The sequence below is a fragment of the Electrophorus electricus genome, chromosome 14 (genome assembly GCF_013358815.1).
Source record: "Electrophorus electricus isolate fEleEle1 chromosome 14, fEleEle1.pri, whole genome shotgun sequence".
NCBI lineage: Eukaryota > Metazoa > Chordata > Actinopteri > Gymnotiformes > Gymnotidae > Electrophorus > Electrophorus electricus.
In genome coordinates, this window is record NC_049548.1 from 5,582,501 (window position 1) to 5,608,566 (window position 26,066).

General features: G+C 45.1%; 2 protein-coding genes and 1 long non-coding RNA gene across 6 annotated transcripts; all 3 read right to left on the reverse strand.

Moving 5' to 3' along the window:
- Positions 1-679: 679 nt before the first annotated feature.
- On the reverse strand, positions 680-1,068 carry LOC113587530. The gene is made up of 3 exons (XR_003411751.2): positions 1,036-1,068; positions 916-951; positions 680-766 (listed from the first exon to the last, which is right to left on the reverse strand). It is a non-coding gene; the product is annotated as an uncharacterized LOC113587530 (long non-coding RNA).
- Positions 1,069-3,060: 1,992 nt separating this feature from the next.
- On the reverse strand, positions 3,061-9,141 carry LOC113587537 (FERM domain-containing protein 6). 3 transcript variants are annotated; one of them, XM_027026229.2, is made up of 12 exons: positions 8,829-9,141; positions 8,330-8,420; positions 7,886-7,965; positions 7,717-7,775; positions 7,433-7,613; positions 5,762-5,917; positions 5,572-5,643; positions 5,358-5,426; positions 4,986-5,157; positions 4,534-4,716; positions 4,292-4,429; positions 3,061-3,931 (listed from the first exon to the last, which is right to left on the reverse strand). In XM_027026229.2, exons 1-12 carry the CDS (start codon positions 8,895-8,897, stop codon positions 3,918-3,920), a joined length of 1,284 nt encoding a protein of 427 aa, XP_026882030.2. In that variant the 5' UTR covers positions 8,898-9,141; the 3' UTR covers positions 3,061-3,917. The 3 variants fall into 3 exon arrangements, with proteins under 3 accessions (XP_026882030.2, XP_026882028.2, XP_026882031.2); XM_027026227.2 differs by having other exon boundaries at positions 4,292-4,438; positions 8,829-9,138; XM_027026230.2 differs by lacking the exon at positions 8,829-9,141 and having other exon boundaries at positions 4,292-4,438; positions 7,886-8,104; positions 8,330-8,405.
- On the reverse strand, positions 9,138-25,906 carry gpam (glycerol-3-phosphate acyltransferase, mitochondrial). 2 transcript variants are annotated; one of them, XM_027026231.2, is made up of 22 exons: positions 25,782-25,906; positions 22,665-22,789; positions 21,924-22,043; positions 21,462-21,535; positions 20,469-20,582; positions 20,218-20,367; positions 19,937-20,036; positions 19,694-19,830; positions 19,482-19,581; positions 17,317-17,529; positions 17,065-17,178; positions 16,869-16,954; positions 16,634-16,749; positions 16,015-16,085; positions 15,636-15,900; positions 15,265-15,416; positions 14,729-14,806; positions 13,998-14,129; positions 13,013-13,202; positions 12,853-12,911; positions 9,430-12,066; positions 9,138-9,323 (listed from the first exon to the last, which is right to left on the reverse strand). In XM_027026231.2, exons 2-21 carry the CDS (start codon positions 22,761-22,763, stop codon positions 11,950-11,952), a joined length of 2,487 nt encoding a protein of 828 aa, XP_026882032.2. In that variant the 5' UTR covers positions 22,764-22,789; positions 25,782-25,906; the 3' UTR covers positions 9,138-9,323; positions 9,430-11,949. The 2 variants fall into 2 exon arrangements, with proteins under 2 accessions (XP_026882032.2, XP_026882033.2); XM_027026232.2 differs by lacking the exon at positions 25,782-25,906 and adding an exon at positions 24,575-25,071.
- Between the last annotated feature and the right edge of the window lie 160 nt (positions 25,907-26,066).

Here is a 26,066-nt window from a genome sequence, read left to right on the forward strand (position 1 = left end):
TTACGTTGAAGAAACATGTACCTGTCTTTTAGCAGAACATGCTGGGATACTACATCCAGGCATCTGCCTCCAAACTGCAAGAATAAATTAATTCTTACCAAACCTTTAACCTCAAACCATAACCTCAATCTATAAGTATATTTGATACAATATTTGATACATAATGGTGAATTTGGTAGCTCACAGACTTCAAATTGCTTTACTACTTCACTGAATACTGTTCTTGATTTTAAACTTTCTTAACTGTTAAGTGCACATTAACTTTCCATCTCTCACAGGCATTCAGAACCCACAATCTCCACCAGCAGGTGGTGCAAATAGCACATGGCTGGATTTACATAAACACCAGTATGATTTTTCCACATATCCTTGATAATAAAGGCCTAAATGTGTAAGAGTTCTGGGTTAAATCACTATCTGAATGTTTGTTTTGTGATATAAACAAAGCAATGAATGCAGAGATACTGGTGCCTGAGCCAAAACCAGTCAAAGGTAATCAGTTTGGGAGTGTGTGAAGTGGAGAAAACCCAATAAAGCCTGGCTGATGAGATCTGGAGAGACAAGGAGCCAGAGTGCAATCCATAACAGTTTATTACAAGCACATATTTAAATGTACATGTTAATGCTTGGGCCTCATATGAAAGAATGAATCTCGTCATATGAGTGATATAAGGATGAATCAGATCTCATGAATGGTTATTGACTGAGGTCAAATTGAATTGAATTGAATCAGCTATCAGACATTTTAGTGTCGGGTGTCAGCTGCCTGGGTGGAGTCCCAAGGTTCATCAGGATAAATAATAAACAATAAAACAGTTAAGCATGGGCAAGAAAAAAAACACCTGAAAGAAAGGGTTATTGTTTGAACACCTGAATGGGGGTTTATAAATGTGAACTGAGCGGTGAGTAACATACCTCCAGTGGATGTGTCTGCAGGTGATGCACTGCCTGCTAACAAAAACAATATAAATGTTGCATTATGAAGCATGCTTAAAGGTGAAACAGAATATTTCTTTGTGTGTTTGCAAAGCTTACCAGTGTCTGTATATTCTCCCTTGCAGTCTAAACCTAAAAATGTGACTTAATACTTAGTTAAGTTGTTCTACTATATTAACATACATAGTATTAAAAAAAAACCAAACCAAACAAAACAAAACAAAACAAAAAAACCAGAAACATTGGACTCACTTGTTTGGTCTTTAGCACATGTTGCATTCTCTGTGAATAAAAAAAAAAAGAACTAAATGACTAAAAAATATTTTTCAACAAATATTTTTCAAATCATTTTCAGTATTATACATTCAAAAACAGAAAAGGCAGGTACCCAGAGGAAGTTTTTCAAGGTTGTCATTCACACAGGCCAAGTCAGCTTCATAGTGTTTGATGCACACCAGTCCATTTATTTCTTAGATTGAGCACAAGGTCCCGGACGTCTGCTCTGCACATGCCTCTGCCTCCATCTTACTGAAGCAGGAGACTCCCTTGTCCTCTTCTAGAAGGATGACTTTGATACTGCAGGACTCTGACGAACAGACAAACATCAGCTTTGTTTGAGGTATTGTCACAACACACCAATCATATCAAAGCAGGAGATCTCAAACCCTTTTACTGGCCAAGTTATTTCTTTGACGAGAAAAATGAACATTTACTTCATTAACAGTCTGCTGATATTTGTAAGCCATGGTTACTGTTTTTGAGCGCCAGAAGGCAAGAAACAATGTCACACACACATACACTGCTCTAGAACTTGAGCGTCACCAAAACTAGACTTCTACTTTTCCTGGTTTTCACAAATATTATATGCTCCATCCACATAATACAATTATTATCTTAGGGTGAACTAGCTAGAATTTTGAACTGGGCGTGGATTAACTGAAGATTGCATTTTAAAAACCATCAGCTGGAGTAAATATGCAGCTGGTGTTTTCTTGACACAAACCTTCCATTCAATGATCAAGGGCTCTAATAACGAATGCTCCTGTTTGCTCCAGCTCCCTCGACACCGGCTTAAGGTGCAAAATCAGTTTTTACAGTCATAGTTTTTACTGTATGAGTCGCTGGTCCAAACAAGAAACCAAAAGGAGATAAAAGGTGTTCTGAAGTCCGCAATATTAAGAGATTATTCTATTCTTTGTGCAGAAATGTGGCACTAATATTATGCAATATCTTTTTGAACAGTGAACAAAAGATTTTCTGGAGGATCGTCTGCTAAACAAAATGTATTTAATTGAGCAGACCCTTTATTCTAAGGTGTTCACAACAAAAGCAAAACCACAACACACGTACAACACCAATGCAGGAGTCACTTCCATGTGATGCTGGAAGGTCCTACAGCACAGTGGGCTGACTGAGCTGCTTGGGTACAAATGTCCCCCACTCCACATGTTTATATTGTGACCGCCTGTACTGACGTTTCTACTGTGAAAACATTTGGATATGATACAAAAACAAGCAAGCACACATATCTGATCCGAAGCATAGCTGGGATACATTTTCACAGCAAGAACGAGGCAAGAGCCCCGGGAGCAACAGAACATGCGTCACAAAACTCCTTCAACTTATTTGGGCATACAGCTAAAGAACCTACAACTGTGCTCAGAATGGGATTATGAAATTACCACTGACTCAGCAGTCATCAAATATCTACACATGCTAGCACGTTCCCCCCAATAACAACATTTAATCCATTTCAATAATTCTCAAAAGGTTTAAATTAAAAATCAAGTAAGCAATTAAATGGTTAAAAAAAACCCTCACCATTGCTACCACAGTCACCTGAGCCTGTAGGTTTCCAGTAAACTTCAAGAAAGGGAGAAAATATTTTACCATAGCTGCATTGCGCAGAGGATGGTGTTGGGGTAACCAGTTAAACTCGTTCAACAGTGACATATGCAGAGTATTATTTTGTGGTTTGTTTTTGTTACTTCCATTTCATTTGTTACACAGCACCGCTTTGTCCTGCTGCAGTCACAGAAAGCCACAACGGGTCTTACTGAGTCTCACGGATGACATTTAGCTACACTGTTCTGAGAAATCCTAAAAAAGTAGAAATAATGAAGCAAGCATGAAATATTTTTATTTCTGTTAGAAACAGCACAGACAGATACTGTGAGTTCCATTAGGTTAGGTAATACATGTTTGAAGCAGGAACAGTGCTCTTCTTACATTGTGCTTACAGTATAAATAGTTTCATACACCACATCTGTAAGCCTGCATGTTCACTGTTGTTCACCTTTGATTTGTTTGAACTGCCCACATCCACCTGTATATTACATCTGTGTTGGCTATAAGTTCTAAGTTAAAGCGTCGGTAAATACATCAAGTAGCAGAAGAAAAACTAGCTTTTAAAATGTGAGAAATGCACAGTTGTTGTACAGCTGCTGTCTTCGAGCTGTGCCTCTTGCGCTTGTTGGTTTCGTGGTGGGTTGCTGACACGGGTGCTGTGCTCTGGAGGAGGTGCCGTGCTCCGAAACACTCTTCCTGTGCAAGCACAGAGAGAGCCTGCTAGCTCACTCACCGCTTTAAAGTGGAGACACATTCCGGACGGACTTGGGAGACACTGCAGCCTACAACAAGACGCTTCGGACTGGACTGGCTCCATTTGAGCAGCCGAGTCTTTTATACCGTGAAGTCAGCGCGAATTTGCTCAAGCACTTCCAATATAGTGCCGCGTGGCAGTAGATATTGTTTGAAGCATGTGTAAGAGTGCATGGTCATATGAGGTCAGACGTAGTCAGGCTAAGGAATGGCAAGTCTGCCTTTGTGCATACAAGTAATGAGGCAGATACTCTTTAATAAATAGTCAAGTTTTCCACTATTCAAATTTTAAATTCAGATTCATCACTTGGCACGTGATTGTCGCAAGGAGCACCTCATTAATGTGATGCCGCTTACATGTTTTCTCTCCACCGTGGAATCTAGAGAAAGAATTCTAGGGAAAAATGGAGAAAAACAAGTCCCCCCATGAAACACATGTACACATGTACATAAATTCAGAACTCCTACCAGCCCCTCCTTTCCAATTTTGCACTCCTAGAAACGGATTCCTGTGTTTTCCTGTGTGAATAGTATTCTAGTTCAACTGTATCTTGAACTCCAACCTACTGCACTGGCTCGGATACATTCTATGAGTAGATGACAAAGCACATTTGTAAGTCGCTCTGGATAAATGCAGAAAATGTAAATGTACACAGTATCATGTACTTATGTAATTTTGTAGAGTCCATAAGGATTACCAGCCACTGCCAACATGTTCAAAAGCATGTTAACCTGTGAGGGTTCAAGCCCTTACCTGTCCAGTGAGGCACAAGTATTAATGGAGGACCGTCTACAGACACACCCTCCAACAGCTCTGTCAGGAGTCTGAGCTCCTCAGGGTCATCCACGTACATCTCTGGTTCATCGACACACATCTCAACCTCTTTGAAGTCTGCACAGGCTGGGACCAGGGTGTAAAGTAAAAATGACCATTTTAAACCACAAAAGGAGTTACGTCTGTACAATTTAAAAATTTCAAAGTGTCACTTAGATGACCTGACTTCTTGACTTCTTGCCCTTCTCTCTCTCTGGGGTTCAGCACTGAGAGTGACCCCACCAGGTCAGGACGACACTGCCGGATCTTGTCCAGAAAGGACTTCACTGCTGGAAGTTCATCCTCACTGTCATCTGGATCAGGATCGGTGCTGTCTCTGATGCACACCTCTCTCGGCCGCCTTCCTGCTGACCACACAAACACCGCGTTTAATCCAATAATGGCTATAGATGTGAAGAGCACGCAATATATACCATAAATAAACCAAATAACCAAATAAACCATTTCACAGAAATAGAACAGAATGTGAAAAAGAAAGAAAGAAACAATGCAAAGCAAAACTTGAAAAAACTGGAAAAAACAGATAAGAAACTAATTAGGTGTGTACACTGCACGATGCATGTCGCACATGTCACGTGTGTCCACCCCGTGCTTCTGACAGCTGAGCACCGACCTGCTCTGTGCTGCGGGGGCTGGAACTCTTCCGCTGGGCACCTTGTGTGGAGGTGCACACGGTGGTAGTTGCTAATGTGCTTCAGCACATGTTGGGAGTGCAGGGTAGAGCGTGTGTGCAATACCAGCTTGGACCTGCCGAGAGGATCTGCCTTTATCTCAAACCTTCGGCCCTGTGAACACCAAAGCACGCTTTATTAGATAACACCAAAGGTGGACAGTAGCTGAATACATGCTCTTTGGCTCCTGACCTTTAATTGGGTATATTACTATTTAAATATTTGTATTTTTTACCCTCTTAGTTCCTTCTAGCCGATGAAGATAGTATGAATTCAAAGTAGGAATACTGTACCAGAAATTAGGAATACTGTACCTGAAAGGTGAGACGATCTATGCTTGACCAGAAAAAATCATAGAAAAGCTGTTGTTTTCCACTAACCATCTGAAAGCAAAGAAAAAAAAAACAATAAAAACAAATACGTTAAACTGGACATTTAAACATGTCAACATGCTCTGGTCCTCTGACCAAGAAAAGTAAAGAAAACGATCCAGAACTATTTCTATAAGGCCTGTGGAGAGGAAGGTACCTCTATCTCATAGACATGTAGTCCATTCAAAGTCAGGCCTAACAGCACACTAACACTCTGCTCCTTTTTCCCCTGAAAACAAAGGAGAGAGAGAGAGAGAGAGAGAGAGGGAGGAGCGTATTTGTGAGGTGGTAAATAGCACTTTCATGGACTTTGGCTTCCCTGTCTATGCCACAGCTTGGCCCCTGACCTTGCTCATACTGTAGAAGGTGAGAGGTACGTCACTGAGGCTGCAGGCCTCCTGGATGAAGAGCAGAGCCGCATCACGTGCACTCATCCCCGTCAGCTCCCTGTGCAGGCCTGGGGTGTGCTGCAGCACATACTGACTGCCCCACCTGCTCACAATCTGAAAAACCATGCTGTTGGCATTTGGAGAATATTCCTGTATGCATGCATATACAACATGCATCCAAATTGTTGACATTGTATATAGAAATATGCGAGAAGGGTTCTGGGCAACAACAACAACAAATTGTAATAAATCAGCTTAATCTTTACCTGAAATATTACCTTTAATTGAAATGAATTATTATAAGAAAAATCCTTATCAGGAAAAAAAATAGCTAGAAATGCCCATCTCCACTGTTGGGGCAGTTAAGAAGTTTAAAAACCAAACCTGGAGCTTTTTAATCTGTTATAGAGTCTTTGGAGATACATGAACATAATGCTCCTCACAACACTTGTAAATAAAACCATCTTATATTCTGTTAATGAGAAATTAGCTCATTTACCAGTGGCAACAACCACAAAGAACAAAGGAACCTAGACACTAACCAACCAACAACAACACAAAAAAGTTAAAAATAAAATAAAAATATTAAACGAACCTGCCTGGAAGAAGAAATAAGAATAATTCTGCCCCATACATAGAAGAAAAAAGCACCCTGAGTTGGTTAAACTGTAGTGAAATGTTAACGGGAACCAACTTCTATGATCAGATGAAGTATAGTTATGGACCCAAACCCACTGCCAACCTGTGGGCTGCTTGAGCTAGAGGTTCTGGATGAAGACATGGTGCCATGTCTCTTTGTTTTGGTCTTTCAGCTCATGGTCATGTCGTGTTGCCAAAGCAACGGTTCACACTTTATTTTGAGTGGTTCTTTATGGATGATTAATAAACTCTCCACAGAGTATATGTAATATCGTCATGGATTAATCCGATAACAGATTACTCTGATGGATAAAATCACAGTCACATTTTCTCATAAGTAGAACAGTTCAAGAGTCAGGCACCAGTGATCAGACCTCAAACCAGACCAACTAACCAACGTGAAACCTAATCCTAACCCTAACCCTCCACCCAAAACTTAATCCTGACCCTAGTCCTAACCAAAATCCTGTTACAGAATGCTGTCAACAGCTTGTCTGTAACTGTTTAGTATGCTAAAATGGGATGTACTACACCTGTTACACGTTCAGTGACTTCTCAGGTTAACATCAGGTAAACTGATGTGAACTTGGACACTGAATTCATCAGATTATAAACAAATCTTATTCACGTAGTTAATTAAAAGCCTCTTGATTAATCTACTGAATGTTTTCAGACGCTTCACTACATTGATGTTACGTTGAGTCTGTTCAGTGATAATCTAATGTGAGAAAGGACCACTCAAAATAGCCACCAAGTTCAGTGGTGCCAATAAACGTGACACATTTTTCACAATAAAAATGATATTGTTGAATGTTTTTTTTTCTTCTAAGCAGCGTTATCACAATAAAACGATATCATTTTCTCATATTTTTGAGCAAATCAAAAAAGATAAACAATAAAGTGAGTTTTTATTTAACAAGATTTACTTTTATATTAATTGACCATAACAGGAAGTAAAAAGACGCTGTACATTTGCAGATAATGGCCCACCCAAGGAGGAAAGTAGTCGTGTGGACTGAAATAAGATCCCTTTCCTTTGCTCCAGTCACCCAGCTCTGCCTGCAAGGCGTAAGCAGCCAGCTGGAAGAAGCTGCCTTCCTGGTCGCAGCACTGGGAGCTCAAAACGTTACCTTTCAGGTCAGCATAGTACAGGCTGCGAGCCGTCTCATCTCTGTAGTGAGACATGACGAGGTTACAAAGGAACATTTGGAAAACATGAAAGCAAGTAGCGGAGGTAACTGGAACCTATCAGCAAAGTATTAATGTTCACTTACGTAATAAGTTGGCCATTTCTTATGTAGTACTGTACTTTCAGATGCAGAACTATTCTCTCCTGTTGAAATAACTGCGTGCTTAATGTTGCAGTGTAATTAATAACAAATGACTGTTTATTTTGTCATGTTCAAAGTCATTGGTAAGTGTTACTTATATGTTTAGTATTACCTGTAATGTATTCTGCTTCCAAGCTCTAGGGAAGTATGTGGTTATTTTTTTCTCCAGGTCCAGAAACATGCAGTCATTATCTAAGCCAAATTCAGTTTAACATACATTGTGAGCCAGTACATATAAACAAACCATTTCCAAAATGGCATCCAGAGTGTGTTTTATTGAACTCTTGAACTATAACACATCACACAGAGCAGGTCTTTTGCCTCCAGCACTCTGTATAAACAGACATTGCACAGTAATGAAGAAGCAGAGAAGCTTATTCAGGAACAACTAGTCACCCCCACACACACCCCCCCCCCCCCCCCCCCCACACACACACACACATACCCCTCCACATCCCTCACCTCTCGCTCTCTCCACACACACACACACACACACACACACACACACACACACACACACACACACACACACACACACTACATGATACACATTTACCCTTTCCAAAATTGAGGCCAAAATATTGCAATTCTTTAATTCCAAGTAGGGCACACAGCTGATTAATCACATCCTGCCCTCTGCACTTCAGCTGCAGTCATGAACGCAGTCATCGCCCAGCCCAATATCCAGAGTGACACACACACACACACACACACACACACACACACACACACACACACACACACACACACACACAGAGACCATAAAAGGACGTTAGCCAAACAAAACAAAAGCCTGGGTTTTCATCTATTTCTCAGATTTCCTTTGAAGTTTGTTTACTTGCAGGATAGCTCTAAAAGGTGCTTTTTTACAGATTTTGTTGATTTGGTAACTAAAGTATAACCCAAACCACAGCAAACATCGACTGCACTGCTGTGATTATCTGCATATACAACCATAAATGTCTGTGCAAAGCATGTTTGTATGTGTTATAAATGAAATCTGTGAAGTCTCTATGTACTGTTTTTCAAATCATGCATCAGGTGCATTAACTCACCCCCACAGAAACGTCCACTTTCTTCTTGGTTGGTAGAACTACACACAAAACGCTGGTCTGATTGCTCATATTGGGTCACTCTCTTCCAGTTCACAGCACAGTGCAGTTGAAGTCAGTGATGTTGGCAGCTCCTGCTGCAAAGATCGGGAGTGTCTGTCTTCTTAGTTCTTGTCTCATATATTCACACTCCCTGACTTTGCCTCCTCTTTGCTGACCTCCCTGCGCAGTTTTGTGTGTGGGGGGGTGAGTGTTAAGTGCTGAGTATGAGAGTGACATTAATTCTGAAACCTCCTGAAGGTGGAAACTGTCAAGCAGAGCTTGGAGCCATCAGCCATCAGAACAATTAATGAGGTTGAGTCCATATGAGAGTCCATAAGCCCTGCTTTCATATGGGTCAGCCTTTATAAGATGGTCTGTCTGCATTAATCCAGCACAAATACTGGAGCCGTCAACAAATGCCAGCTTTCCATAATTAGAGAAAGGCCTTTAAGTCCACTGTAAAAAACAGAATCCCAGAATGCAAAGCAACCACATTAATAAACAAACAGATGTGCCAGTTTGTTGACTTAAGATGAATTTATTTTAAAATCAAAAACATTACCTGTACTTGGAAACATTGTTTTACAGACACGTAAAAGAAGTGAAAAGGAACCAAGCAGACGGCGCTGGCGAGTTCAGATTTCCTGTTACAACCACTACAGCACACACAGTAAAAGAAGCTTCCTGATTAATGAGAGCTGGGAGACAAAAGGCTGCTCTCCTTCTGACTGGCCAAGGCTGTGACTAACGTTCCTATGGGGCTTTACATAAAAGAACGCTGCTAACAGTAAAATCCCCCCCAAGCACAGAAGTTACATATTTCAGAAGAGTACTTTACACAACACACAATTCCCATAGAGGCCAACCATTAGGTCTGACTTGTAAAGATTTCTTTTGTGACATTTCACCGCGTGCAGGGTTTGCACCGTCAGTACAGCGTCCCACTGCAAGGCTGAACACTGCCAGGTCCGTGTGTACAGGAAACCATCGTTTGACTTCCTCGTCTGCCTTGGTGTGATTGGCTATGCACAAATACTTCTGTGCCAAAGTCAAAGTGGAAACAATCCATGTAAAGAAAAAAAGTATAGTCTCTAGAAATCTGTTTCAGTCATCAAGTTTCAGGCCATGGTTGACATCAAGGAGCAAGGGCTTACAGAATATTATACCAGTGTATCGTTTAAGCAGTCTGTGGTAACCATGCCTAAGACTAAGAACCAAGCTAATTATGGACATGCACTAACTAGCTACACTTCAACAATGGGCTGTATTATAACGGGCATCAAGAATCATTTCCCTCAAGTCAAAGAGGGCTCATATTTTTCCGTGTGCCAAGGCAGGGCACAGGGATGTTGTCCCTGCTGGCCAATGCCCTGCACTCGCCCCAGATAACACAAGCACGCAAGCAAAAACACAACGGGTGTCATGCATGCAAATCATCTCACTCACGTCTCAGTCTGTTAGAGGGGCTTTGGATGCATGAACTTAAATGCTCCTCAAACCAATTTTTAATAAAACCATCTTACGTTCCGTTAATGGGAAATTAGTTCATTTACCAGTGGCAGGAACCACAAAGAAGCAACACACCAACCAATCAAAAAGAAAAAAAAAAAAGAATAAATAGTGCATCCAATAAGTAATATTTATATGTTAAAACCTAAAAAAAGTGATAATTAGCAACAAGCAACCTTTCATGAGCCAGAGCACAAAACTAGCTTGTCCATAAAAACTCATAAAGTAAATAAAGTGATGAGTGATTTTACATTTCAGTGACATTTTTAACATTTTGTGATTGTTTTGTCAATTGCATTATGATTATAAACAGAAAAGCCAATTTGTCACAGTAAACAAAAACAAAATTACACAACTCCACATCAGCATACAGGCAATTAAAAACATTTATATCTCAGCATTTTCATAAATATCCACCCATACCATGGAAAACCAGAGAATGATGACTGCAGGCAAATCACGCACTAGAAATGGACAGAAGAATGCTTGGGTGTGGCACTTCCTTTTGTTTATTCATGAAGGCCATTTTTCTTTTGCACCTTGATCAGCTACATGTTTAATTTTGGTGTTTGTTATGCAATAGGCTAAAAGTAGCAACGCACACACACACACAGACTTGTACCAGTATGGTGTAAACTGCAGCAAAAGCAAGGAGATGTAAAAATGTATGACGGAGAAACAAGCCTTCACACACATCCCTGCTCCCAAACCGGATTTCATGTGGACAGAATTCATAAAAGTGGCGTTCAAAAATTTGGATATGAACTGACACTGCAAAGTTTTTAGATTTTAAACTAAAATGAGTAACTTTCACTGTAATGGCATTAGGGTGAAAGCAGAAACAGGTTAATGACTGAGGTGCAGCCTAAAGTGAGAACGTTCCATTATGACAGAAGTGGTGGTGGTGTTTAGAAATACAGAACTCCTGTCAGCTAAAACTACTGCCTCAACCATTGACCCATCAAGATATACTTGATGACCTCAGCCACTTTTTCCATTTAGCAAACATCATTTTTTATCAGCCATTCTACCCCATGGGTACAGAACAAGGTGGGTTCACACTATTTTTTGAGTTAAACAGGCATCTTGTCGATTGTTTAAATATTACATTACATCTATAACATGAGGTACATTTTTCTATACACATTTTCTCAGGTATAATGACTACTTGTATCAGATACCCCAAAGTACACTGGCTTAAACTGAAGGCAACCTGCATTTGTTAAGAGTGATATATACTCATCCAGGAACACACTGAATACACACATATCGGCTCAGTGTCATAAAAGGTATACAAGTTCTAAAGGGAAACTAAAGAATGCAGTCCAAAAAAAAAATGAGCAAACCACAGAAGAGAACTCTCCAAAGCTGTGAGGGTGGAGGCGGAGCTTCAACCGCACGGGTCAAAGGATGTTGGAGCAGGGCAAGGTGCGCTTGAGCTGGTCCTAGGTGTTGGCTGAAGGCACTTCTAGGTAAAGCTTTCCATAGAGTAGCACCTTGGATAGTTGTGAGTAGCCAGTAGAAGCCCTTGAGAGAGAGGGGGCGGGGGAATGTGGGCAGTATTGCTGCCTGCTCACAGCAGGCTGAAGCCCAGGATGTAGTGGAGGAGTTTGTTCCTGTTGGCCTGAGGTTGGAACGTGGCGCTCAGCTCCAGGTGGCACGTGCCACTCTCACGGCGCTCCTTCAGCACCTGCCAGTCGATAACACACAGGGGAGCGTCACGGCGTGCGCCTGCTCTAGCACCGCAAGTGCCTGCTTTCGCCCCTTTAATTTGGTTAAAAATGTTCAATTTGGAGGTATTTTGTCTGGTGTCCTTATGGGATTTTTTTTATTTTCACCTCATCATAAAGTTGATGTTTCTTTGCAATAACAATTGCAGCTCATTTTATTATACTTCACAAATCAAACCTGACCTTCTCAGAAATGAAAAATAGTGCTTTTTAAGAGCTTGTAAATTGTATACATTGTAACTGATCATCTCATATCATAGTTGTAGTAAAGTGCAACAATGCTCATGAAAATAAGTTACAAAGGCAAGACTGTATGAATTAATGCTAATGAAAATGTGAATTATTTTGCTTAATTAAATAAACAGAATAACAAACTTAAAAGTTTAAACCATCAAAAGATCAGTCTTAATCAGTATGCAATCAGTCTGCTCCACCTCCTCACACACACACACACACACACACAGCTCCGTGTGCTCCTGACGCTCCAAGAAGGTGATCCAAGTAACCGAACAGTAATTCCCAGAATCCTTTGATGAACAACATCGTTATAACAACACATTCTATGCTGCCCCTGATGCTGCCGCAGACAAATGTTGCCTCTGAGGCACAATTGATACTAGGACATGAGGTGGCTCAGACATAAGTCATCACACTGAAACGTATACCAGCGTGGAGCTGCCTCAGCTCGTCAGCGTGCCCCCCCCCCGATAAAGCTGATCTATATATGAAATGTAACGATCTCTTACCCCCAGCTCTTTAAATGTCTTCACCGTATTTTTCACGAGGTAGTGTGTGGCGCTCTCTCCTGAGGAGACACAAGAAAAACAGGAAAAAAAGCAAAGTTTGGTGAAGGTGGGCGGGGCTGGTTTGTCAAGAGCGCATGGAGGCGGGGCTGGGGGAACTGACCATAGGATGCCACTCCTTTCTCTGTGCGCGTGAGCAGGTATTTGAAGAGCTTCTGAGTGTACTCCCTCTCGGACACAGGCGACAGCAGGCTGTGCACAAAGATGGCTGCCCCGCTATAGGCCTCCAGCACGGGGCTGAGCACTCGCTGCAGAAAGGTGAAGAACTCCTGGTGCTCAGAGGACGAGCTCACCTACAAAAGCACAGCAGAATACAGCCCACCACTGTAGAGATTCACACTGAAGAGAAGCAAGTCCATAATACAGGCCTCCAGACAGAAACTCATCTTAAGGAGCCAGTGGCTCCTAAAAGAAACAAGAAAAAAGCTACTGGGGCCAATTTAAGTGCCATAATATGAAATCAGGCTGTTTTTTGTATGCACGAGACACTGCTTGGGCTAAGAGTTTCCTTAGGAGCATTCTGCGATAAAGCAACAGCATGATTTTAATGCTCTTCCTGTGTATTATCAGTTTTTTTTTTAATAATTCCTTATCGTTACAAAATCTGTTTTTCGAGCCATTTGCTTACTTTTGAACAGAATTTACAATGCATAGTCTGCTTTATATGATCATACCTGAGCCACACAAATTCAGGAAGCCGCACAGTACTGAAGTGTCTTTCTATGGTTGTACATTTGTATGGACAGTTGTTCAAGTACATCTTTGTGTCTTCCAATAGTCCACTGGCGCTAACAGAGTCAGGCTGGGGTTAGGCTCTTAAGGTCTGAGAGATGTAGATTGTGTGAAAAAAAATCTGAAAGTTTTCGCGTCACTATTTTCTACACGCCGACGGTAAAAACAAAACAACAACAAAAACAAAAAACAAAAACAAAAAACCTCAGCTCGGCTAAGCCACGAGCGCAATCGTGACCATTTTAGTTGCAGTTTGGTACCCTGCAATAGTGCCAACAACAGCATGTCACACACTCACTCACAGCGAACAGCATCACGTGTCATCCAGAGTTCTCTACAGTTTTGCTCCGGTTCACCTTCAGGTAGCGGTCCCTCTGTTCTTCTCCGAAGTCACTGTCCTCGTCTTCCTCATCGCTCCTCCATGCCAGAGGCTCGGGGAACTTCTTAGGCCAGGGCTCCTCTGAGGGGCTTAGTTCCTCCTGCTCCTCCTGAACACAGCACCCATCAGTGAGATCGGCAGCCCACTAGGCCCATACAAACTAAATACACAGACAATGCAGATGAAATCAGTGTGAACATAGTTCGTTTTCCCGTTCAGGCACAGACTTCAGAATTCCTTGCAGTCAGGCCTTTGACACTGTGCATGGAAAAGTATCCCCCCCTGGTGGCCAAAGGCAGCACAGAACTAAGAACATGCATAGTACTGCATTTTAAACCCACATTTTAAACTTTTTTAACTGCTTATTTTTACACAGATAAATGTAATTTCTGGTACAAGTCATGATTAACAGCAAACACATTTCCAGATCCTCAAGCCCTTCAACAGAAGCTCCAGAGCCATTTGTTTAATTACAGCAGCAGTTTCGACTTTTGACTCCTTAATAAATTAACTGCTCCACCGTTGCTTTGGGTTTGTATTTGATTGTAAAGTTTAGCCAAAAAAGTTATTCCAGTTCACAGGGGTTCAGTCCTTCAGCTTGCTGCGCCTGCATGCTGTATAGGGTTCTAGGACAGCACAACATTTTTTTTTTAAGCACAAACAGGAAATGGGGTTTTATTTGGGGGAAATACAGAAGGGGAAACTCACCTCTGCGACAATGAGCACCCCGTACTGAATAAGTCTGGTCACAGCCTCGTGAAACACCTGGTAGACTGTCTGACAAGGCTTTCAACAAAACAGAGAAGGCTTCATGTCAATGAGCAGCTCACACTGCTGGGGAAAGCCACACAGCATATGAGGTTTTAAAAAGAGGAGCAGGTGCGCTGCAGCCCTGTGGTCAGCCTGTGACTGAGGAGTAACGAAAGAAGGAGGCAACCGAGTTTGCTTTTTGGTTGGATTCCTCCCTCGATCTCATCAGGAGTGTAGGATGAGTCATGGGTAAGCCTCTCTAAAGAAGGCTGCGAGGCAAAATGCTTAGCAGCAAGTTTTGCTAAAGAATCTCGTGTGCTCTTTTAGTGTTTTAGGATGGAAAGCATGACGTTTTCCCTTCCTCAGACTGGCAAACTCAAAATGCTGGTGCAAAAAAAACAACCAAAACAACCATATCTTTTTTCATTGCATGGTACAAGAGGGGGCCTGCTAGTCTGGCGCCTGGCGCCACACGTCAGCAATGCGCGACTCACCTGGGCAACGAGCACCTCGTTGGACAGGAAGTGCGAGAGGCCTGCGGCTCTGCGGATGAGGCTCTCCTGGCTGAGCAGTGTGGGGGAGGGGCCAAGATCCCCCTGGCACACCTCCGCTGTCTGCTCCCTCAGCATGGCCAGGACACTGCAGGCTAACACAGGCCACACCCACCTTGTTAGCAGCACCACTAAGATTGCCTCAAACACAACGTGCATGTCTAACGTGTGCTGGCTAGGTGTGCATCATCTGTGTGGGTATGACTCATCACTGTGCGGTCTGACTGAAATCAGGCATGGCTGTTATAAAATGGAAAGCACAGACTGTCCGATCGTACAGGTGCTTGTGTCCGGGTGTCTAGGGGGTCGGCTACCTATGATGGCGTCGGCAATGAATACGTGGAACAGGCCGTTGCTGTAGAAGTTCAGCTCGAAGAGCGCCGGCACGGTGTTGCTGGGCGCAATGACGAACTCGGTGTTGCGGTTGCTGCTGGTCACGTTCACGCAGTTGCCCAGCAGGTTGATGGCATGAATCACCACGTCCTCGGAGTTGCCCGAGAAGCCCAGGTCGAAGTCACGTGACAGGACCTCCTCCTTCATGTTGAAGAAGTCCTCCACCAGCCTCGACAGCAGTACACCCTGCACAACCGAGCAAACCTCACCACGGGAGCCGGGCTAGCCTTCAGCATAAAAGCCACAAAGAGGAAGACGCGCGTGTGACGTGAAAGTTTAGAAGGCTGACAGGGCGCTCACCTGTCTGTGCCGGTACAGCAGGAGGCAGGCCACGATGTGCGTAGACATGATTGCTGAGGACTTGCTGGCAGCTGGAACAAAAACAAACAAAATCATCATCATGTATAATTCAGTCCATTTTCTATTACTAAAAGCACAGTTCTAAACACACCTGCACGTGTATGACCTATAACCCCCAAGCACAGGGAATGCTCTGGGACGGCAAAGAATTTTCTTTCCAAGTTCAAACGACTAAAATTGCTATTCTCTCATGCGTAAAGTGCAGTGAATATATAGCAAAGATCAGGTTCATGTGAAGTTGATATTAAACATTTACAGGCAGGCTGCAATTCCACCCTGCACATTCTCCCCTGACCTGGAGTCCTTAAAAAAGAAACACCAACAGAGTGCATTCACACACACACACACACACTGCAACATGATTGGCTGAGCGCGACACGCCACCAGGCCCATGTAACCGGCAGTAACCTCAGCAGGCTGTCAGTCATGCAGACGCAGGCTGCCTCGGGGATGGCATCTCCCAGAGGGAGGTTGGGAGGAGACCGGCAGCACAGGCTTGCGGAGGGGGGGTTGGTTGTATGGGGGAACGTAGCGAGACCACACATCCTAGGGCTCTTACTGAAGAGAACATGCTTGGCCAGGTTTGCGATGACCTGTCTCCTCCAGGGCTCGTCAGACAGCTCCCTGTAGTCTGGCTGCTCCTCCCCCTCGCCGTTAACTAGCCCCTGATCTGGCCTGTGTGGAAAAGACACCTCCCATCACATCTCTGCCTATACTACAAAAGGAAACACATAGGTTTTAAATGGAAGTTTGTTTGTTTGTGTGTGTGTGTGGGGGGGGGGCGCTGCACGAACCGCGCCGCGATAATGGTGGGGATGAGGATCTGCTCCAGAGTGAGCGGCGCGGGGAGGTTGCGGCTCCGCTGTGTGTTCAGGTACTCCTGCAGGAGAAAGAAAGAGGAGCGTTGGTCCTGGCGAGGAGTGCAGTCCCGGGGGCACATGGCGCGCTCCCGGAGCTGTACTGGAGGGGGGAGGCGCCGCGGGCTCGCACCTTCAGGGAGAACGGCTGGGTGAAGTCCACGCGCACGCAGCCGTAGTTCTTCCGGAGCATCCGGAACACGCCGCAGGCGACTCCCCACAGGCTCTCGTTCTTCTTGGGCTTGCCCTGCGGAGAGCAGAGGGAGCGACGCGCCCACGTCAGCTACCGCGGGACGTTTACCCCGACCTTCCCGCGCCTTTCTCTAACGGGGCCGATTTGCCTGGTTCCTCCTGCACGAAGCCCGGCCAGCCCCGGGAGCCCTACCAGCTGCTCGCTGTTGTAGTTGCCCTCGATGATGCGGTCGTAGGAGATGCCGACAGGCACGATGAGCACGTCCGGGACGGTGCCAGCGCACAGCGCGTCCACCACGATGGAGAGCATGCCGGCCCGCGCTGGTGACGGCTTGCCGCTGCGGGAGCGCGTGCCCTCCAGATACACCTCCAGAAACTGCTGCTGCTGCAGGAGCTCCTCTGTGTACTGGAGAGGAAGCAGAGAAGGAAATGAGGACTCCACACATAAGCCGCTTACACTGAGCTCTACAGCACCTCTACAAAGATGAAAGAGGGAAATAAGTCACTTTGCACTACCACTGCAAAGCCATCAGAGTAGAGTCAGAGATTTGACCTTTCTAACTGAGAGAAGAAAAAAAAAAACAAGAAGAAACTCAACTAATAGTCAAAAAGATACTATTGACTCATTAGCCTTGCCTTTAAAATGTCCTCTCTCTATATCACATTTTAATTAACTCTTAGCCTTGTCATTTTGCAGCAGACCAAACATCATTTAATCACTCTTCAATCTAGAAATGATTTTTCATTGAAATTACTGAACATCAGGTTCGTACTAAAACACTCATACATAATGCAGGTGTCATCCTCCCAACAGCTGTTTTAAACTTTGCTTCAGTGCTTATTGTACAGTAGTTTGAGCTCCTCACAGCTCTGCCTATAAGCCATTTTTCCTTGTACCTCAACAGTGGATGGGGCCAGGCACTTATCTGGCTGAAATGGGTGGAACATTTCCATTTCCATCATTTAGCAAATGCCCTTGTCCAGAGCGACTTGTTTCTATGGAAGACATCTTTCTGCTAGTAGGTCTAAGGGATCTAAGAATACCACTGACTTAGAACTGCGCCAGAGATAGCACACATGTTCAAATGCTTCCTGATGAGGTGTGTGTCTTCCATACCTCGAGTACTTCCAACTTCCAAGTATGGCTCTACTTGAAACACCATGCTTCAAGACTCATGGAAGAAAAGCATCTAGACTATTCTCTGTCCTGGCTCCCAGAAGGTGGATTGAACTTCCACCAGCTGTCCGGACAGCAGCGTCCCTTGCAGTCTTCAAAGACAGACTGAAGACTTATCTATGTGTGGAATATGTAAATGACCATTGAACCTGCACATGTTGGGTAACCAAAACTCTAGCATGTATAATTTGATAATGTTTCTTATTGCACTTGTCGCTGTCTGAGATTACATGTTTTCTGCACTTCTAGGCATCAGCAATGAACCCTGTGTTTCAACAGTATTCTACTTCAATGGTATCTTGAACTCTATCCTACTGTACTGGCTAGGATACAGTCTGTGTGTAAATGACAAAGCATGTCTTTAAGTCGCTCTGTGTAAGAATGTCTGACAAATGCCATAAATATTACTGTGTCTTTCGTTTACACAAGCAAGGCTTGAAGCGTGTCTTCCATATTTCTGGCGGGTTGGGGCTTCAAGTCATGTTGTATGAAGGGTGCAGATATGGTGCAGGTCCATTTTTGGCTTTCTAGGCAAGCAGCAGGGTTTTAAATTTGAAGGGCAACTACAGGAAACCAGTGGTGGGAATACAGCAGTGGAGTGATGTGTGCGTACTTGGGAAGATTGAATTTCCAAGTTCAGCTGTATTCTGGATCACCTGCAAGGGCCTAGTAGCATGTGCAGGGAGGCTTGCAAAGAGCGAGTTGCAGGGATCCAGTCTTGAAATGACATGTTACTGGACAAGCAACTTAACGGCGTCTCTAGAAAGAAATGCCTGAATCCCCCTGATGTATAAGAGTAACCTGCATATGTGGATCACGTCAGTAACACACATCTTGGTGTGGTGGTGAATCACTGGGAACATGTCATATGTCTTTTGGGTTAGACCACAAACACTACAAGGCAGAGGAACTGTACATGTGGCCACCCCTCCCATGCATGTGGGCAGGAGGTATGGGACACTCTCACGACATCAGCAGGGAGTCAGTGGCAACCCCAGGCAATCCCAGCTGTCAGATAAACAGGTTTTTACATTCCACCCACATGGTTCTACATAGGAAAAGTCTAAACTCATAAGAGACCATAGTTTTGCACATCAGTAGCTGTCCAAGTCCAGATCAACCTGCTCATTTCTTTTGCAATTAAAATCACAGTAACCAAGCTGGAACGTGAGTCTTTTTACCGCATGTAGCAGAGATCTGTACAGGACGTCTTTCTTTCCATCTGAGGTCTCGTCCATCTTGCGGCGAATGAAGAACCCTCCCAGCTTGCGGATCAACGTGCTAAAAAACATTGGTTGATGCAACATTACAACTCCCACCCATTAAGCCCGAAGGCACATGGCGGGCCTGTCACACGAGCCTGTCGTTAGAATGACAGCAGGAAGCCGCGCACCTGAAGATGGGGATGTTGAGGTTGTTGCCCGCGGCGATGTGCGGAGCTTTGATGTTGTGACAGAAGAGGATGAAGGTGATGAGAAGGTAGTCGATGTGAGACTTGTGCACAGGAAGGAAGACCAGCGGAGCATTGTACTGAAACACAGACAATGCACAGCGCTCAAACGCAGTGAAGCAATCTCTCACACACACACACGAGCGCGGAGCTAAAGCAGAAGTGGGCGTTTCTGAGCGGGCTCACCTCCGAGGCAGCTCTCTTAACCATCTCCAGCTGGCCTTTGTGGATCTGTATGCTCCAGAAGAAGCCATTGAACAGCTTCAGCAACGTCCACCCCGTCAACCTGCACACACCCGTTACAGGTTAGAAGGTTATTACGGTGACTACATGAACCAGACGCACACATGCATACACATGCCTATACCCACACGGACAAAAATAAATATCTAAATTCCTGGAGAGGGTTTGGTGGTGTCAGAATTAGTCATGATAAAATACAAACTTGCTAAATAATACAGACAAACCTGATGAGGCTGGGTGAGATGTTGGCCACCATTTCTTGCAGGAAGCCTCTGGCCTTGCACCTCTCTCTATGCACAGCCTTCTGGTCTGCTTGGGCTCCTGGGTCTGCAGCGCCAGCCTCCGACGCCACCTCCACGATGGCACTCTGCACCCTGTGGCAAGAACACAGCTGGATGGGATATTCCCCCCTCACGCCCAAGTCTCTCTCAACGCCTCTTTCACACACCACAGGCCTCATGGGAGTGCTTCCTACTTGCTGCTGCTGAGCACGTTGTCCACCACATTGCGTGCGAACATGTCTTTGTTGACGTCCCTCTCCAGGACGAAGAGCACGTAGCTCAGCCTCCGCGCCAGCCAACCGCGGTGTCTACACTCAAACACGCAAAGAACATGCAGCGGTCAGGGCTGGGGTTCTCTAAAGAGTAGCAAAAATCTGAAACAGGCATGCAGACACTTGCCACACTTCATTTATTAGAGCAATGAAAGACTGAAGCCCATATGTTGCCATTCAAAATCTGGTTTGCCATCCAACTCATCATCAGTGGTCAGTTTCTGTTTGCTAGATATAAATCCTGACCACTCTAAACCCAGTAGGGATACTGACATGGATAAAAACTCTAACGGTACTGCTATGTCCATTATCCGCTACCATGCCACAGCCACGTCAGAGCTGTACTGAGAACAGCCGTCCTCCACCAATATCATATGCGCAGCAGTGGGCCTGTGGCCAGAAACTGATCAGTGATGAATGGGATAGAGGATGGCGAATAGTGTATGGGCAATAGTCTGTAATGGCACGCCTATGAAACACACCTAGAAGTTAAGCGTACCACAAATTGTCCAGTGAGCAGGTTCAAGGTGCAGGTCTCTTCTAATGCATCTCGAGTGTGAAGCTATACTTATCTACATTACTTTAAAGCTCCCAGACCTGTAATCACATTTGTGGGCTATAATTAAGTCAGCAGCTCGTAAATCTCAATCCTCTTTGGCACAGATAATCAGATTTTCCTTCTGCATTCCTTCTAATGTGAGAGGCCGCTTTCCGGCGTTAGTCACTGGATCTGAGCTCATGGTGTCCACTGACAAACAGCATTAAACATTCACAAATCTGGTTCCCACACCTTCACTTACTCCTTCCGGCCCTCACGTACGTAAACACAGGTTTAGTTTACATTGCCTCCACAGGTGCAGAGTACAGGGGTGTGCAGGAAGGCGTGGGTGTTTAATTCTGGGGGGGAACGTTTACCTTGTGTGCGTCTCATTGATGTAAATCACATTGCGGAGTCCTAAGGATGGGATGCTTGAGTTAAACAGTCTTTCCTGAAACCAAACATGTCAGACGGGAAGACAAAACTACTCATCAGCTGGCATGGGGATTTGTCCTAGATGTGCATGTAGTAAAGTACAAGAACCGAGTACAGGAACCACACCCAGTCTGGAACCCAGGTCCTTCAGGCAGTCTCCCAGGCTGCCAGAGAGCCAGCTCCATCAGTGTATTTAACTTTAACTGAAAATGTCAACACTACACCCACCAAATGTTTTTCATGTTTGCCACATATTACTGGATCACAACTAAATCACATGACTGGAATGGACCTTATATACCATAAATATACACATTTTTAACATTAAAGTGACAATGTAATTAGTAATATGTTTGACCCAGTGAACAGTTTGAATGTGGCACACAGAAGGCCCGGGAGCTCACCTGACTCTGGGGCGTGCACGAGTGACAGCATCTTCCCACGAACGGCCGCTTCCTGTTCAGGAGGCCGTCCTTCCACAAGCTGGTCACGCAGTGAAGGACAGAAGGACTTGAGCTTCGATCCTAACGGAGAACACACACACAGGCATAATTAACTGGAACTTCCATGCTACCAGGGAATATACACAAGCAGAATTCATATGTGCTGTGTGAACAGAAGCAATTGTTCCTTGCTCTCCCCAAGACCCCATCGTTTTTGCAGTATATAGGTTTGGTTCACAGAACATACCTGCCCTCTTACCTACGTCAGGCTATATTCTTTCTGGCAATTTAACTTGATAAGAATCCAGTTATTCTTGTGTGTATCCCAGTTTCTCATGAGACAAAATCTTGACATTCCACGTGTACATTTACATAAACATATTCCACCCCACTTTAATGTATTACCAACGGCTTACACCACTTGGCTCTTAATGTCAGCGTTGAGCTGACTCCACTCTAGGAAGGACTCAGGCACAAATCCTCCACATGCCCATGCAGATGACCTTTCACGAGCAGCACAAACGAGCCTAATAAATCCATGTGCTCATTAGCGCACCAGAGATACCAGTCAAGGGCAGCAAAAATGTCCTAATAAGACGTCTGGGGAGAATTGCGGAAACGGCCAAATAGCACCAGCTGAGCCGTACGTAAATGGTAGACAGTGACTGGTGTTAGGGGGCTTCACCACCAGGGCCCACTCACCTGCTCCTCGCAGGGGTGCTTCCCACGACTGGTGGCCAGCTCCCCGCTGTTGGCCAGCAGCACACCGTCCGGGCCCCACAGTGCCAGGCTGGCATCCATCCCCTCCACACGCGTCCACTATAAACCTACAGGACAAGCACGCACACACAAAAAACACACAAACACATGTGGAGGAGCGTCAGACCCGCCTGGAGACTCAGGGGCGAGGAATCTGTGCAGCTCCACTCCTAACAGCCCGGGCGTCAGTGCACAGGAATGCTGTGCTTCATGTCACTACTGGCCTCTTGCATGTGGGCGGCAATGTTATCTGTTGGCTTAAGCCGAAATATCAGTAGGGAGGAAAACTGGAAATGTAACACCAAGAAAAGAGAAGGTTGAAAACACCTGATTATTATTATTATTTTTTAAGATTATTCTAATAATATTTAGATTATTATAATAATTTAGATTATTATAATAATGTTTAGCCTCATGTAGGTCAGAATATGCAGAAAACATTTTGAGAATGATCGACCTCTCAATTAATATTTGGTCATCGGTGGTATTGTGGTCAGAATATGGTCAGTTAGTGTAAGAGGAAGGTACATGTTTCTAATCAGAGTGGCTGCCAGAGACTGTTTATACACCAAACTATGTTCTCAATTTTCCAAACGCCATTAATTAAATATCATGACAGTATCCACTGGGTTAAAATATACCGTTATGTCTCAAAAGACATGAGGTTGAAATTGCCAATATAGCAGCGCAACAGTAACTCAATGATGTGTCTGGCAGCCTGCCACCTTTCATGTCAAGCAAACATGGAGCCTATTTCAGATCATGACCCACTTGGGGCTTGACCTTGACACAGGAGAGAGACCCGCTGCGGACCAGCTGCATACGGCTGAGGCAGGACACCTGGAGCGAGGCAGTACACCTGGAGCGAGGCTGCTGCCTTCTCCCCTTACACCCCAGCTAATGCCGCCACGTTCGAGATGTCCTGCCGGCCTCGGCCATCCCTACATGCTGCCCCGCCAGCCTGCGTGCACGAGCCTCCACTCTCAGGTGTCAGGTTAAGGGGCTAAAGTCTTTAGCCTGCTCGCTGCAAACCATGCCAGACTGAAGCAGGAGCCTACCGCGTCCGACAGCTGCCCAAAGAACGGGGCACAGGGGTTATGGGACCCGGTGCGACCAAAGGGGGCCCGGCCAATACAGAGTGCACCCGCGTCTGCTCAAAAGGGTATTTATAGAAGTCATGCATGAGAGTAAAGATTCAGCGAATCTGTATAGGACAGTCTGTCCTACCACAGGCAGATAGGAAGCATCCACACAAAACTGAACACCACCTCATCTCAAAGAATTACTTTAACACTATGTTTTCTCTTTTTGAGTATACTTGTATTGTTGCAGGGTTGTAAAAAAGTCAATAAAGGACTATTGACCATATAAAGACAACGCTTTTTACAAATAAAAAGTTTAGAAATTGCCCACGATGACTTCCAGTTTCATGTATTAAATATATAATGGAAAGAGAACAGGCATAGTCTACTGTCACAAGTGTGACAAATGTCACAAGAAGTGTGCAAAACTATCTGGGCTTGGTTACAGAATTTCAGTTCCTGGATTAATTCTGTATAAGGACACTATGGTAGCTTCTCTCCAGGGCCTTGAACGAGTAGCCTATTCTAAGCAAAATATGCATCTGTCATCTGTTGTGCAAGGGCACAACAATGCCCACAGAGGAACCAGAGCTTTCAGCGGAGGCAAAAAGTGACGTGTCATTTACAGCACAAGCTTTGCTACTGGAAAAGGAGACAGATGATCATCTCTAATCTCTGACATGCAGCCGAAGGATTTACAGATGTGCAGAACAACTTGAATTCTCTTGAATTTGCCTAAATATAATTAAACCCAGGACAATTTATACTCACAGATATGGCCCTCGAGCGACATTTTCAGAAGCGACGGAGAACTTCAGCGGGCAATTAAAAAAACTGTAATCACTTCGTCAGAAGGCTCCTGAGTGACTCCAGTGTAATTAGAAGCAGACTGTTACACATTCTAATTAGGCTGGAACTGGGTCACAGAGGATGCAATAATCTTTGTATAACAACCTGCCGCAAAGCATAGAGCCAGTACATTGTGAGGCTGGGGAGAGCAGTACAATCAGCTGAAACAAAGTTCAGAGACCTCTCAGGGTTCGCCTACATTGTCTGATGTGTTTCTGCCAATGGGTGACCAGCACAGTGATTAGATGCAAGGGGGGGGGTTTCTGGAGTCTGGCCAAATGTCAGAGCCTACAGAACACTGAAAGGCCAGGCAGCACGATTAGTGGCAAAATGCTGCACAGACAGCAGCTTTAATTAGGTTTAACGCGAGCAGCACAGGACAGACTGGAGCTCTGGTGACAGAAACACCCTTCTGTCTGCAGCGCGAGTTCACCCGGGCCCGAGCGTTAATCATCTAGGGATGCATGAGCATCACGCACTCTCATCCCCGCAGTTCTAGCACGCGTGGTTACTAAGCAACCCGCACGAACCACGTTTCCCCTCGCTTAGCTACAGATTTACGGACATTTTCAGCGTGCTTGCTAGCAAAAGCATGCAGCGTGAAGCTCTGCTGCTAAACGACAAAGGAAGTCTCCTCCTCTGCCCAACTCCAGGCGCATAACGGCACAATCGGCCCTTGAGGCTGCTGGTCTCAGACATGCTCGCGTGAACCTGACACCACCACGACAGTGAACTAGACGCCAAAAGTCCTTCACCACTTTTCGATGTGACCCCTGACGTTGCCAAGCCAACGGCGGGTTAAGCAGCTAGCCAGCCGGCTAACCGCGTTAGCCACGCCAGCTAGCGAAGGCAGCAAGGTACCGCACTGCGCGAGGAAGTGCGCGCCCCACGCCCACTGGACGCGAGGACTCGTTCCAGTGGTCCCCAGCCCACTGCCGCCCGCACGGTCTCGTTCATTAGAGTTGGCGACACGGCGCTGACGCCTTCCGGACGGATCCGCATGCTAAGCTACCGGCTAATTTACCCTTACTGCCGGCCCGAGGGCTAGCTGGTTAGCCTAGCTCGATGGCCAAACTCACTCACAGGAAGCGGAGAACCGAAGCGGGAGAACCGAGCCTGTACACGTTACCGTGAGAGGTGCGCTCTGCGGGTACCATCTCTGTGAAGGCAGCGGGGGGTGTTTTTAACGGACCGCGAGGTCTGCTCTCGTCCTTGAGCCAGCCGGCACGCGCCAGTCCGCAGCGCCCCTCTTACTCGCGCCGCGTGACGAACACGACACGACCTCCGCAAGAGGTCACTGTTCGCGCGCGTGCGGCGCCGCGTTTGCGGTTTCTCGCGGTTGAGATCACGCGGCGCTTCGTTTGAATCGCGTGGTCTGCGTCCCTTCGCTTTAGTTACTGTAGGGGCCCTTACC